Source organism: Ornithodoros turicata, chromosome 6, assembly GCF_037126465.1.
Source record: "Ornithodoros turicata isolate Travis chromosome 6, ASM3712646v1, whole genome shotgun sequence".
Taxonomy (NCBI): domain Eukaryota; kingdom Metazoa; phylum Arthropoda; class Arachnida; order Ixodida; family Argasidae; genus Ornithodoros; species Ornithodoros turicata.
Genome location: NC_088206.1, coordinates 53,649,917 through 53,664,429, shown reverse-complemented (window position 1 = coordinate 53,664,429; position 14,513 = coordinate 53,649,917). Strand labels below are relative to the sequence as shown.

General features: G+C 46.6%; 1 protein-coding gene across 1 annotated transcript in view; it reads left to right on the top strand.

The window, feature by feature from the left end:
* The first annotated feature begins 11,708 nt into the window (after positions 1-11,708).
* The window catches only part of LOC135396716 (galactosylceramide sulfotransferase-like), a 42,350-nt gene continuing 39,545 nt past the window's right edge, over positions 11,709-14,513 (top strand). Inside the window, exons 1-2 of the mRNA XM_064627851.1 lie at positions 11,709-11,848; positions 13,637-13,859. Of these exons, the coding sequence (XP_064483921.1) occupies positions 11,739-11,848; positions 13,637-13,859 (333 nt within the window). The 5' untranslated portion in view covers positions 11,709-11,738. The remainder of the gene's footprint in view (positions 11,849-13,636; positions 13,860-14,513) is intronic.

Genomic DNA, 14,513 nt, shown 5'->3' with positions numbered 1-14,513 from the left:
GACCCCCGATAATCTGACATACGCGCTTTACGACCATACTCTTGGGGAACAATGCTGTGAAACCTCTGCAAATCCCTCCCGTTAATATGACAATTCCGCATTATGACCAAAATTTTCGGGAACGACCATGGTCATAATAACGAGGGTTCACTGTACTCCCACTTTCTTCCGTGGGTTTGACATTTTTACGGTTGCTGGTTTTTACTGGTTTCTTTTTCTTCTATGCTTTTCTTTTTTGTGTGTGTGTGTTTCACGTTTTCACGTTTCTGGCGGATGGGTTGGTGTTCTCTTTTGATACATTCCTTGTGGAATTCGAGGGAGAGGTGAAATTGCGGTACTACACGATCATCCTGATAGGAAAGGCCCGTAATAGATAATAGTGAGTTTTAGCATACCGTACGCTGTCGCTTTTGCGTATACGTAAGGCAGTGTTTCCCAAAGTGTGGTCCGCGGACCCCTGGGGGTCCGCGAGAGTGTCCGTGGGGGTCCGCGACCGTCTCTCACATTCCAGTGAGGATTTTCGTCCCCACAAACACGCGCTCGTACATGCTGGCCGATTTCCAAACACCCAGAACTTCCAAAATTGCTACAAGCATGCTTCAACGGCTATCTTCTAATTTCTGATAGAAAAGTCCTGCAATGCACGTTTGTCCGCGTCATACACATACAAACAAGAGGAAGAAACCAGTCCGGAATCGTTTCTGAAGCTGTATCGAAAGCACGCAGCAGCTGACGAGGTTGCTGGTTATGCACTGCCTGTGACGGTGTGTGTGTGTGTGTGGGGGGGGGGGGGGGGTCCGTCACCGTCCGGGGGTCCGTCACCGCCAAAAGTTTGGGAAACACTGACGTAAGGGATAGCCTCTTGGTTCTGCGCAATGCGCTGCTTGTGTTTTGCGCGTGCGAACCACCAACGCTTTCCCTTACGTGCGTAAAGGCGTCAGCGTACATTATATCACGGTTATACTGAAACTCAGTATTAAGTGTGCAGCAAATTACGCGGAAATACACCCCTCTCGTTCAGGGCTTTCTAAACGGCAACAACGCAAAACGGCGTCAGTGCATGTGTCTGACTTTTTAGCTCCCCGGCACTGGGGTTTTAACGCTTTCAATCATGAACCTCAAGAGACCTTACGTAATTATTAAGCTAAAGGTGCCGTCATGTCTACTGTTCAATGAAAGAATGTCTAAAAATTGCTGTGTAGTTCGCATTTTCGAAATTTCATTTTCATTTCGAACGTTTATGCAGAATATACTATTAAAGTTGTGCAATGCGCTGTCACAAACATAATTTCGTTGATACCAGAGAGCCACCAGGCCAAGGAAACGCCAGCTCAGTATCCGCGGCAATTTTAATTGAAATTCATTGTCACCTGTACCGTTTGTGAATAGTTTATGCAAACTCAGGGACCAACGTAGCCGTGACCTACCTCTCCGCGTGTTTTAACTCTGCATACCTAACAAAAACCATAAGAATACCATAACCGTTCAACCGCAACATAACAGTTGGGCAAATCGACAACTTCTGAGATTACATGCGTGCGGAAATAGAATTTCGCAAAAGTCAGGGATTTTGGCATGAGTCTAAGCCAGCACACGTTACGACAATACCCCGGGAAATCTTCAGCCGAATGATGTGCATTCACAGATCCTTGACCCTTTGACAGCGCTACTTTGTCCAAAAAAATGGCCAGGCAGTTCATGGACCAGAAACCGTGTCATAGCAACAACCAACAACTTTAGCTACAGTTAGCTACAGTCAGCTACAGCTAAGGCCAAGTAGAGCGGGAACAGCCGCAACGCAGTCAAATCGTGTAGTCAAAGCAAGCGAGGATACGCACCCTTTACTACCCAACATTTTGCGCAGCGCCGGTAGGGGACATACGACGCTGGCTCCACCTGCGTGGTGCAAGGAGCGGATTGCTCCGCGCTGCGCACTCGCTGACAGCGAGACGCCGGCGTCCTTGAGCCTGCCACATTCATCCGAGCAAAAAGTTACGCCCGAATATCGCGATATCACTGTTGGATCGTTTAAAAACTGTAAGTATGTGCTTCGCTGAAGATATGTATCGTCTCTGCTAGTATAATCGTGACGTGGTCTGAACAAAATATTTCATTTTCAGCGATATTGCTCTACTCATTCCTGGAAAAGACGACGGGATAGCAACGGTTCATGTGCCGCTACGGAATTGGAGCAGCAATGAAAAAGAGAAGCTCTGGTTCCGTGGGCGCCGGTCCGTAAATTTGCGGTCTTTTTTAACAGTGAGGCGAATGACGTGGTTTTCTTCTGGAGAGCACTCGAACATGTGCTCGCAGAGGGTAGGGAAAACGTCGTGTCTCAGAGATGTGGACAAGATGTCTTGTAAAACAGCTCTTGTGAGAAGCTGCCCGATCTGAATGCTAGACGGCAAATTTCCCTCCGAAATGTGGAGCATTCGTCGAATTAGTTTTTCTGTCACCTTGCATATGGCAATGGCGCTTTGGGACGGGTTGACAAGCCCACCACGCGATTTGCGGTGGAGTAGGGCACTGCTTGAAGAACTGTCTGTCAGGGCATCAATGCAGTGAGCGCAGGAGATTCTCCTCGTTGCTGACTTCACTACGTACCCTGCAATGTACCCGACGACATCCTCAACAAAGGCAGAGAGTTGCCCAGCGTCTGGCGCTTCTGCATAGTCGTGGTCTCCACCTTCACTTGTAGAGGTGCCAAAATATCGAGAGGCTTGAATATCAAGCTCATCAAGGGAGGTGGCTTCTGATGCTGCCGCAGTTGACACTGTAAGTGTATGTGTGCTGTCTTGAGCTGTACAATTGCCTCCTGCTGATGGCTCTATTTGGTGGTGTACAAGCAGTCTTTTGTATCCAGCCATGAAGTGTCCTGCAGTAGGATTATTGCTCCACCCACCTCTGCCTCTTAGTGCACAGAAGAAAAGCTCAAGGTGATCTTGTGAAAGCTTGTAGGTAAGCATGTACCTCAAGTGTGGATTTTCGCCAGAGAGAAGGCAAGTGCAGAGACTTTGAAGACTTCTCATGTTGATCAGGAATCCAAAGAATCCTGTTTTTCTTGCAGATTCTTGAACTGGCTTCCCAAATCCATCTTTAACAGCGGTTATATAACCATCCATGTCATTAAAGAATAACATCCAAAGGTGGCGGGTCGCGTATCGGATTGGTGCCTTGAAGTTCTTTGCCAGAGGATTGCGAGAGTTCAGGATGTCGAAGAGACGGTCGAACCTTCTGAGGAAGTTCACTGTAGCTTCACACCCTTGAAAGCTTGCAATGTTTAGGTCTTGATCACAGAATTCCAGCGCATCTGCTATGCTTGCACTGAGTGTCTGGGCAGCCAAGTTGACTTTCATTTTTTGGCTGCTCCAATCAATGTGTGCAGCCCTGAGTTTGTTGCTTGCCCGCAACCCTTCTGTCTTTTGGAGCTCCTGAAGGCGTACAATGAAGCTCCACTTTATCTGCCCTCCATTGCTATCTTGGAGGACTTGCATGGTCCCAAAGGCATTGCGCACAAGCTTGAGCATGTGGCAGGCATCAAGTATGATGTGAACCCTCCAAGAAGAATCTGACGGGTGAGGAAACCACGGTCTGAGGGAGGGGGCCCGAATGTCTGCACCAAGCTCTCGAAACATTGTGAGAATCGAGCCCAAACCATCACTCACGACAGCTGCTACGAGAATGCCAGTTTCATGTAGTTTCTGTAGACAGAGCGTGAAGAGATTTGCCTTCTCTTGTCCACTCAAACTGTTGATAAGGAAGTATGCACACGGCACTTTCCAACTGCTCTCCGTGGCTACCACAAGGAAAACAAGAGCCTGCGTAGCTGGCTCCTGGCTATCATCAACATGGCCGGTACCAAGGTTAACAAAACCTTGAAACGATTCTCCTGCATACTGGATGTGTTTCTTTATGCTCATTTCATCAAGCATCGGGGAACAAACAACACGTTTCGACAACTTCTGTTGTTCCCCGACTAGAACCTTGAGTGCATCAAAGGCTTCCTGTGTGAAACCTGGTTCGCCGTGTATAGAGCTGTACCACGACCGAGGTGTCGCCTGGTGTGGAAGCGAAAGGTTAAATGTCTTCCTGACGTACTCGTATGCCTTTGCTGAATAAAACTGGAGGCTGAGCGCAAAGCTACGCAGTGACTGGGGATGCTGCTTTCTGCTTACTTTTCCAGCTTTGTTCTGAAGGGTGCGCAGTACTAAACCTAGCTGCACATCAGACAAGGTGCCACGCAGCATGTCAGTGCTTTGACATGATACGAGAGATTTCTTCTCGAGATCTTCTATAACACTCTCCGCAGTGAGTACCTTTTTCTTAAGCCTTCGGGCATTTTCTTCAGAGCGTTTCAGCTTCTTCTTCACGTTGTCCAGTGCTTCAACTGTGATGTCTATCTTCCTTTTTAAGGTCCGTGGACTCTCTTGCACTCTGTATGTGTGGTCAGCAGCAATGTTATGTGAGGATCGGACTGGCTGAGGTGACAAGACCCCTGGACCTGCAGCCCACGATGGTCCTGGCTGTGAAATCTCATGGTTGACGTCCTGCTCTACCTCTATGTTATGTCTTGTTGGACGTGGTTTTCTTGGCTGTACCCTCTGTGGTGGAAAGATTAATTAATCATTTTTAGAAGCTGTTGTTCATGTGGGATAAATGACAACATTTGTTAAATTCAACATTTATTTCCACATTTCTTGCATATGCCAGGAACTGAGGTCATGATGGAGGTCAGTGGGCACTGCAGTGAAAACCTAGAAATTATTATTTTTTCTTCATTATTATTTATTTATTTATTTTTGCATTGCATGAGAAATACCTAACGAGCTAGTATATGTATTGGTTCCTACAAGCTCGAATATTACGCCACAGGACCCTGACCTTATACTAGGACTGTCTTGAATAATCAAATCAGGGACATGACTCTGCATTTCTAGGTAGTGAATGTAAAATTACATTGCGAAGAACCATAAAAGCAAAAAGTAGTAGTGTCAGTTCAGTCCAGCAAGTGCAATGTGAGTTAGCAAAAAAAAGTGTCTTACAAGTCTCCATGACTTTGCACCCTGAGCACAGTGCACAAATCCAGAGCTGTTGTGATCACCACCAGCTAAAACGGAGAAGTTGTGGAACCTCAATATAACAGAATTTTGTTTGCAAGCTATTTCTTGCATTGACATGAGCCTTAAAGATGATGACAGAAAGCCTAGCAGGGAATGTAAATTATTTTGTACCATAAATTTTGTTGCATAAGTCTTGTTGTGTCATGTATGTTGACTGATGTTTCACTTCTGAAGACTTGTACTGAGCTTGTTGGATCAACTACCACATTCAGAATTGCTGCACATTACACAGGTTCCCAAGCAAATTCTAATGTGTTACTATTGTGTTTACTTTCAGGAGTTGCTGTGGAAAGTCAAACTTTGTAGGCACAGCATCACTCTTGAGTCGCGCAGTTTGCCCTGTACGACCGAAACAGGCCTCCTCAAAGTGTCTGCTGCAGAGCACCGAAGATTTAGATGGGGCCCAATTTTTGCGATGCATCTTCTGCACCCACTTCTTCAGCACGGCTGGGCGACTGTGAGGGAACCTGTAATGCACAAGCACATTGTGGAGAAAATACATAAATAGAGCAGCCAAACGTAATTTCTTAGTACCTAACGGCACCAGCGAAGTAGCAGTGCGAGCAAGCGCGAGCATGCGATACGAATAAACACTGTTTTTCCTCAAAATAAATAGCTTAAAGTTAACCCCTTTCGTCTGTCCGTGCGTGAAGTGCACTGAAAACTGCAACAAGCTGGCATGGCATGCCCTCTAATTTAAAGGAAGCAAAAAAATTGCGGGCAGCCGCGCATAACTAAATGCAGACGACAGTACGTGTTGGGCCCACCAATATGGCGGCCGGTTCCACGCTGTGGAGCACCCTATGCGCGATCCACCCATATACTATAGAGATCAGTGGCTTCAACATCCTGCTGCCAGTGTTGCCACACCTACAGATTTAACATGAGACCTACCTACTTTTTGAAAAATCTACAGATCTACAGAGATTTCTGAAAATCTCATGATTTTCTGCTCCAACGAATGAGTCGCTCAACCCAGTGTTTCGCATTAGTGCACAAAACGACAACGATGAAAAACGTCAGCAGAGCACGAGAGTGAGTATTTACCGACCATTTTTTTAAATATTTTCCGCAGTTAATTTGATGAAAACGAAGTAAAGAAACAGCCTCTCAACGACCACCATAACTGGCCTAGCACACAAAACGCATGCTTTTGGGTCAAGCTGCTACGCCGCCGCAGTTGACAATGATTTGACAATGAAAAGATGGCTAGGAAGCAAGCGAGCTGGTGAAGATGATGCATGATGTAGAACCCCGAGACTAGGGAACACGGGACAGACACAAACACGAACTCACTTCGTGTTTGTGTCTGTCCCTTCGTATTCCCTAGTCTCGGGGTTTTACATCATGAATGATTTGATCCGCCGATCACGAAACTGGCAGGGCTCGGCGGTGGAGAAGGACGTCTCCAGCGACGGAACCATTGGCGAGCGAGGAGGTTTTCTTGAGTGTTTGTGTGCGCGTTACCAGTCTGCCTCACAGACTTGGATTGACTAGCTTTGAAGTGAATCCACAACGTTTATAATTCACGACATGCATGTACGCTTTCATTATGTATGTGGAAATAATATATTGAGCATTATTGTTGTTGTGGTCCATCGCGATCCTCGCTCACCACTGTGATGGTGGAACAAGAGAGAGAAATGTTCCTACTACACGCGATACGGCACCCGTGCGTTATTCTTGCGTTGGAGTGCCACAGTTGACGTGAATGCACATGTCAAAGTATTAAAATCTACGTGCAGTGGCACTTTTTTTGTGTTGTAGCGGACTTAAGTACGCGACATCGCAAACCGAAACCAAAAGTTCCAGCGCGTAATGGCAGTGCGCCGCAGCAATGAATTCCGGCCAGGGATTTCCCTACACCCCCCGCAACACCCCCCCTGAAATTTCTCAGGTGACCCCACCTAGCTCGGCCAAGAAAGCGTTCTGGTAGAGAGTCCGGTGCAGCGAATTACATCCTGTACTGTCAAACTTGGGCTGTAGGACCACAGTCATGCAGATGATCGTACCATGCATTTGTACAATCTGTGTGTAGGTATTCATTGAGTTTCGTGAGACAAGGTGCTGCTCTTTGTCCGTCGTGTGATTATGCATCTTAATGTTGAAATGCCGTTCATAATGAATCTGTATTCTAATGTACTGCGTTCCAACGTAGTAACATGTACAAATAAAGCGGGAAAGCTCTGCAGAGTCACCATTGTTCCACGATTCTTTCCGTGTCTAAGAAAATTCCTTAAGTGCAACCTTCGCCAAGTATACCCTCCCCCCCTTGAAAGCTCGCCCCCCCCCCCCCCAGCAGTGAATTTCTGGGGAAATCACTGATTCCGGCTGTGGTCTTCACCAGTGGAACGAAATAAGCCCTTGCTCTTCCACTAATTTAGAGACGCAGGCAGACATTCCAGATTTGAAGGCAAAACGTTCAAGAAACTGAGTTTTGAGTGACTACAGATTTTTAGCACGATCTACAGATTTTTCGGACTCGGATCTACAGATAATTTTAATTTACGTGGCAACACTGCCTGCTGCTCTCCGGGGGCTTCGCATGCGCAGTTCCTCAAGTGTCTCCGTTTGTGCCGTATGGACTGCTTCGCATTTTTTGCTTGTATTTATTGCTATATCGTACAAGAACACTCGAGTTACACATTTGGGGACTTGAAGGTAAGCTGAACGTGTAGTAGAGAAGCTGAACATAATCAGAATACTCCCTATTGCAGGCCCTCGTAAAGGCGTGAGCCATGTTCAGATATTCAGATAGGCGTGCTTTCTGAACAGCAGAGTAGACTGTCGCTGACGGCACCACACAAGCGGCACCACATTTTTACCGTTTTCTTCAGGATCCTGCCAGGTGAGCTCCTGAAGAAGCATTGTTGTTTCGACAAGCATTATACGTGCATATACAGGCGTCTGCGGTTATTCTCATTTATGCATACTTCAAGCGGTTAGCTTTGGATATGATGTGATGCCTAGAGCAAAAACAAACAAAAACTGTCAAGCAACTGCATGTGATAGTTTGCTGGTGCATAAATGGTATTGTGTGATTTTCAGCGCTGTTGCTGCGTGAACCGCTTTGGTCCGCTTTGGTCAACATCAACTGAGCTGGTAAACACTCACAATATTAATCACGTGCCTTGCTATTTCTGATATTGGGCGCGCTAAATTGAACAGTGCGCGCCACTACTGCACCTCAGCAGTATATCCCAGTCGCATCCTGTGGTTTTCGCCGACATGCCCAGACGATGTTGGATGGTTGGTTGCCCTAATTCACGTCAATATTCGCCTGGCATCCAATGTCATATGCTTCCCAGTGACGAGACGGACAGCTTTTGATGCCACGAAGCAATCGGACCGCTGGAATGGAAAGACGGTGCGGTGCCATCGACTGCTCGTGTCTGTAGCGAACATTTGCATGATTGCGATTACGAAGGGGGACGCTGAATCTCTTCAACGTACTGGATAACGAGCTCAGTGTCCTTTGAATCAAGGTGTAGCACCATCACAATACGTGTCCTCACCGGGGAAAGAACATCCACCTCAACGGCGCAAAAATGTGAGTACCTTTCGTTATTGGGGCTCAGTCCGTGTGGTCCAAATGCTATCACAGATTTCAGGATTGCGTAAACGGGGTAATTCTCATCTGCGTGACTCGGAACCTTGCGGCCGCTTACGGCATACACGAGAGAGCAAAAAAAAGAAAAAGACAAAATAGAACATCCAGAAGGTGTGGGTTCGAGTCCTACAGCTGGCTAACCTTTTCAGTGACTTTCATCTTTTATCGTTACAGAATAGAAGTTACCAAATCTAGGCCCTAAACTCAGGTGGTGCACGGTTGATAAAAGTACACCTCGTTTAGCATGATTTTAGAAACCATACTTCAACAGAATATTTATGTATTATGTTGAACATATGTATCCGTTCTTTTCCCTTCACTCATCTGCTTTCATGTTTACAGATGACTTCCTCAGCGGAGCCTGAAACCCCTTACGTGAGACAGCATTATCATTGCAACCCACTACTCAGAGCGGACAAATGATATGCACCCTGCTTCCAGATTCCTCTTTGATGCAGTGTCTTGCCTACCATTCGGGCTCTGTATATTGTTCACAACCAAACATGCCCCTGCCCAGATGATAGGCAGAACACTGAAAAAAAAAGGAGAGGAAAGGGAAAGGAAGAGACATTGCGATAATAATCTGAGGCTACATCATCATGTAGAAGAAAAATTTAAAATCAAGCAAACTTTCACTCTGTGCATTCTCTATGGCCTATCTCACTCAAAAGCCGTCATTTTCTGCTCTGTGCGCTTCAGTTTCATTTCACCACACACAGGTGGCACCAGCATACAGAACAAGACTGGAACAAGAGGATTGGTGCATAACGTCAGAATCGGCATGTGACATCGTTGTAGGCAGCGCTACCTGTGTGAAGTGATGTGAATGTGAAGCAGACACAAGAAAAAATGGCGGTGTTTGTGTGGGATAGGCCATTGAAAATGCATGGGGCGAGATTTTGCTTTATTTTTAATTTTCTTTCTACATGACCATAGCGCTTACAAAAAATTCGAATGAAACTTCAGATATGGCTATCAGTCTGCGAAGTTTGGGATGGGCAAACCTAGTCTTCTATTTTTACAGTGTGACCGAAATGTGTAACGTTTGCTAGAATAACCCTGTAGTTGGCGTAATATTCTTATTCAGCGTCGCTTCTAACGCTTCAGGCCAACGTACATTCTAAATGTAACCACAAAGCAGCATTTCGTGAAACGCATGTGGCTCTCGTATTCTTCGTCATTGTATGGTGTAGAGTATCGGCCCTGGTGATGAAACTCCCGATCATGATTCGTCATTCGTTCGTCGTTGTATACATATCCATCGGATACATATAAACAGGAGTAAAACACAATTCATATTGTTTTGTTTCTGTGCTTCAATTTCTACGACTACAGAGCGGCTACCTGTTTCGTGGACAACTGTCCGCAGTTACAAGCAGACACTTTACGATAATGTCGTCAACAACGTCGAACATGTTTTAGCACTGTATCAGTTAGTCATCATTTTTACATCGACTATGTTTTGTTACACTAAGCAAAGAAAGCTGTAGACCTACTCTTTATCGAAATTATAGAAATGAAGCTCTAATTCACAAGTTATTCCACCCCAACAGCCTCAGCATTCGTTTGCTTTAATCAGGACAACGTCTCCGCTTAAAAAAAATACATATATATGTATCTCTTTTATATTGCTTGACGTGTTGTGTAGAACATGATGGAAATTGATGTTCTGAGTCTGCAACACAGAAAAACGGACAAATACACAAAGGTGCCTAAGAACAATGAATGAAGAAAGAAGGAAATCACTGAAAAGGTTAGCCAAGGTTAGCAATCCAGAAGATGTGGGTTCGAATCCTGCAGCTGGCAAACCTTTTCAGTGACTTGCTTCTTTCTTCATTCAGTGCTCTGTAAGACTGGGATTTCATCCACCCAGCTCAGCATATTCGGATAGGAATGAAAGTCTAAAACGATCTATGTAGCAATATTCTGGATTGGTAACATTGAACAGCACGTTGGTAGCGCTGGAGAAAAAGAAGGGTGAGAAGGAGCGAAAAGCGGAACTTGAGGAGCTGGTCTTACGGTCCACACGGCCGATATTCTTGGTGTGACTAGTTTCTCTTCGGAGAAATTCTGTGGAGCGCGCACAGCATCTCTGGGCGGCAGACGAGTGCACGAGAAGACGGGTGCGTTTTCTTATTGAACCCGAGTAGCCAGGAGTAGGGTAACGACATCAGAGCCTTTATCATCACGTGACTCCAGAGTAGCCACATTTGACCGTAATTTTCGAACGGCTAGAGTTCCGCGCTCAAAATGGCGGAGTGGCCTGACGGCCGGAAGTGTTGGCAGACACTCTGTTTAACAACTTAACGCAGATGCGTCCACTCCAGCAGATTTTGAAAATGCTCGACAGTTTTTAACCGGTCCTACATTTCGAAAATGAACACCACCCATATTGTCTGTCAACAAGACGGTTGGTAGCAGACGACGCATCGTGGTCTGCTAGCTTGTGTGTGACTTCAGAACGACGGCTACCCTTCTTCAGACCAGAGTAAAGTTGTCACTCCTGGCTACTCTGGCTATATGGTGAGCTAGAAGGCTCACCATACTGGCTATTTTTCGCCGGCTGAGAGTATCTCGGAGTTGCCAGAGTTGAATAAGAAAACGCACCCGACGTTACGTTGCTCACGTGCGCCCAAGAAACTATGACGCCGCTCCTGTCGTGCTCGCGCCACCGCCGAGATCTCGCCCGAAAAAGTCGCTCGTGCGGATACCCAGTGTTGGAAGAAGAAGAACATGAAGGCCATGGAACATGAAGTATCCATACATGAAGGCCATGAACAAGGTGGTGGTGGTGGTGATGGCGATAGGGCTTGCCGTTGTCGGCCTCACGTAAAGGCCATGAACAAACATCTCACGCCCCTTTTGTCCTGGCCAATCTCCCTTAGTGGCTCACGGCCATTATCTCATTGGTAGAAGAAGAAGATGAAGAACATGGGGCTAATGGCCATTCTCCGCGGGACGAAGAAGAAGAAGAAGAAGTCAATGGCAGTGCGCTTTCGTTATTCGAAATGGTTTCGCGTAGGATAAAGTTCCGACTACTCCAGTGCATAACTGCTACACTTGTGCTGACCTTAATCCTGTTGTGTCACGTCTGTTACGACAGAGTTGCCAGGTCCTGGTGAGCCATCCTATTATGCCTACTGCCGTGCTTACAGGACAGTTGAACACTTGGTAATTTAAAAGCTACTGGAAGCAGTGTCCTGAAAGACTGTTTGCGTAAAGCGGGATTTCACACTGTGCGCTCGCTTTTACACGGGGTTAGTTACCGTGTAGCGCGGCGATGGAGAGTTACGGTCTGTTTGTTTGGCGCTCAAGAAATTGAAAACGATCAGCAACAGATGGAGTAATCTGGGTCTTGCACACCCCACCAGTATTCCATGCACCGGCTATGCAGCTTCTAGGTTGTGATTTGATCTGAAACTTAGCACATTCTAGTATGCGTTAGAATGGACGACTCGCTGGGCTGTAGTTCGTTACCGGGACCACTGCCTTTTAAAATTACTGAAAGCGTTTGAAAGGTAAATATCGCGTACAAGTGAAAGAAAGTCATATACTGAATCTAAAAATATAAGAATTATAAAGTTGTGTGGTCTAGAATGTTTTTTATATGCACTTCAACAACCCCATCTCAGTCACGTCTAGCGCAGGAGAAACACGGGAATGCTAAGCCTAACGGATTCGTAACTTGCCATCTTGCAAAAGGTAGGGTCGTTGAATTGGGCTAAATAACCTCACTTTAGTGAGGTTAGTCCAGATTGGTTTAGACAGATTGAGGATCTGCCCCCCCCCCCCCCCCCTAGGCACGCACTAGGCGGTGCGGGCGTCGAGACTGTGCCTCGGGTCAAATCAGAAGGTCCTCAGTAAAGATTGCGGATTGCCTTCAAGAAACTGGCGATAAAATTTAATTTTTATACGCTCTGGAAGTAACCGAGCGTTCTGCGCATATCTCCTCTCCCTGTTACTCCACTCGGAGAGCCCCATTGGCTGCGGCGGCGCCTTCCCTCTTCCCTCTCACTGCCTCCTCTCATGCATACAGACGCACTTGTACAGCGTATACGTTTCACGCAATATTCGAGGGTAATTCCTGTTTAATTTCGTTCCTAATTTGCTCCTGCTTCAGGTCAAAACATATCGTTTACCTAGTTATTTTCTTTGGTTACAGAAACGCAGTGGACCCGGTAACAAACTACATCCGATTCGCTGTTTGACATAACGACTTATTAGATGTAATAAAGTGTCAACAGTGCTACCTCCACAAGGCATCGCTGAACAACATTCGTTAGGTCGATGAAACACAGAAGTTAAGAAACAGCGTTGTTGCATGTTTGGTACGTCTGCGACTTTCCCAAAGCAGTGAGACAGCGGGACACATCGTCTCATCGCGCGGAAACCGCAGTCCGGTAGTCTTCAGCGCTCAGGACAGTGGTGATGTTGCTCTGGGACAACTATGTGTAACTTTGATACTGCTAACGCCTGTGCCGCACTGGTGAGACAATAAACGAAAACAACCCGAATGTCGTGCCATTTACCGCACGAACTGCAAATAATTAATTCTCGACGACGATACGGCTGTAGTCAAGCTCGCGCGCAGCGCAAAGCGCTCTAGAAAGAAAATATTGATACGCATTTACAATGCAAATGTTGGGTCTCGGGATATCCTGAGCTATCCGCACATCGTACCGGCAAATCCATTTCCGGACACCAAGGTGTTATCACTACCTGCCCACTACATCGCCTGGGAATTTAATGGCATATAGTATTTCCACATCATTCGATATCTGCAGCGAATTCTTGTCATTTATTGGGCATCAGCAATAAGGTATAGAAACTCTTGGCGTATATGTTACGCACCCTACCTCTTGAAGAGGTGAAGCTACCGTTGAAATTCTTTTTTCTCCATAAATAGGCTGAGATTGGGGCGTAATCGAAACGCGGGTTGGCAGTTGAACACTTCTGCCAGGTGCCGACCAGCAGAACACATCATTTTCATCAAGGTGCACAAGGCAGGTAGCTCGACAATCTTCAACATCTTGATGCGGTACGCTTCCCAGAACCTGCTCAACGTCGCCATGCCACGCCATGCCAAGGACTTCCATCTGGGTCTTCCTGGGCACTTTACCCCCAAAGTGGTAATTGTCACATGCCACTAGGGCCTTTGCATAAGATGTGTGCGTGTGTACGTATATGTGTGTGTGTGAGTACGAGAGTGTGTGAGTAGGAAGGAGTCCCTTCGTTGCCGAAAGCTAAAGTCCCGTTTAGTGCCAAGCCGACACTTGCCCTTTCTACGGGTCTGGACGATGACTCTGTCGCACCTCATGATTTTGTGCAATAGCTTGGAATACGAGGGGTGTTCAATTCAAACCGGGACTCTTCATTTTTCGCTAAAGTAAAATGAGCTTACTGGCAAGAATTTAATTTTATTTTTCAACGTAATCTCCAGCTGCACTAATGCACTTGTCCCAGCATTTCACTAGGGCTTGGATGCCAGCAGATCCTTACCGGCGCGTAGCAGCCATTGTCGGACCGTATTTTTGACCTCGTCGTCGCAGCTGAAGTGGCTGCCCCCAAGTGGCTGCCTTCCGTGACCCGAAGAGATGGAAATCGCTGGGGGCGAAGTCTGGACTATAAGGGGGATGTGGCAGCAGCTCCCAGCCAAGTTCCTGTAAGGTGCGTGTCGTAAGATGCGCGGTATGCGGGCGTTGCATTGTCCTGTAGGAGGAGGACTCCTTTGGTGATGAGGCCCGGCCGCTTTTGGTTCAGCGCCTTATGCACATCCCCGAGAA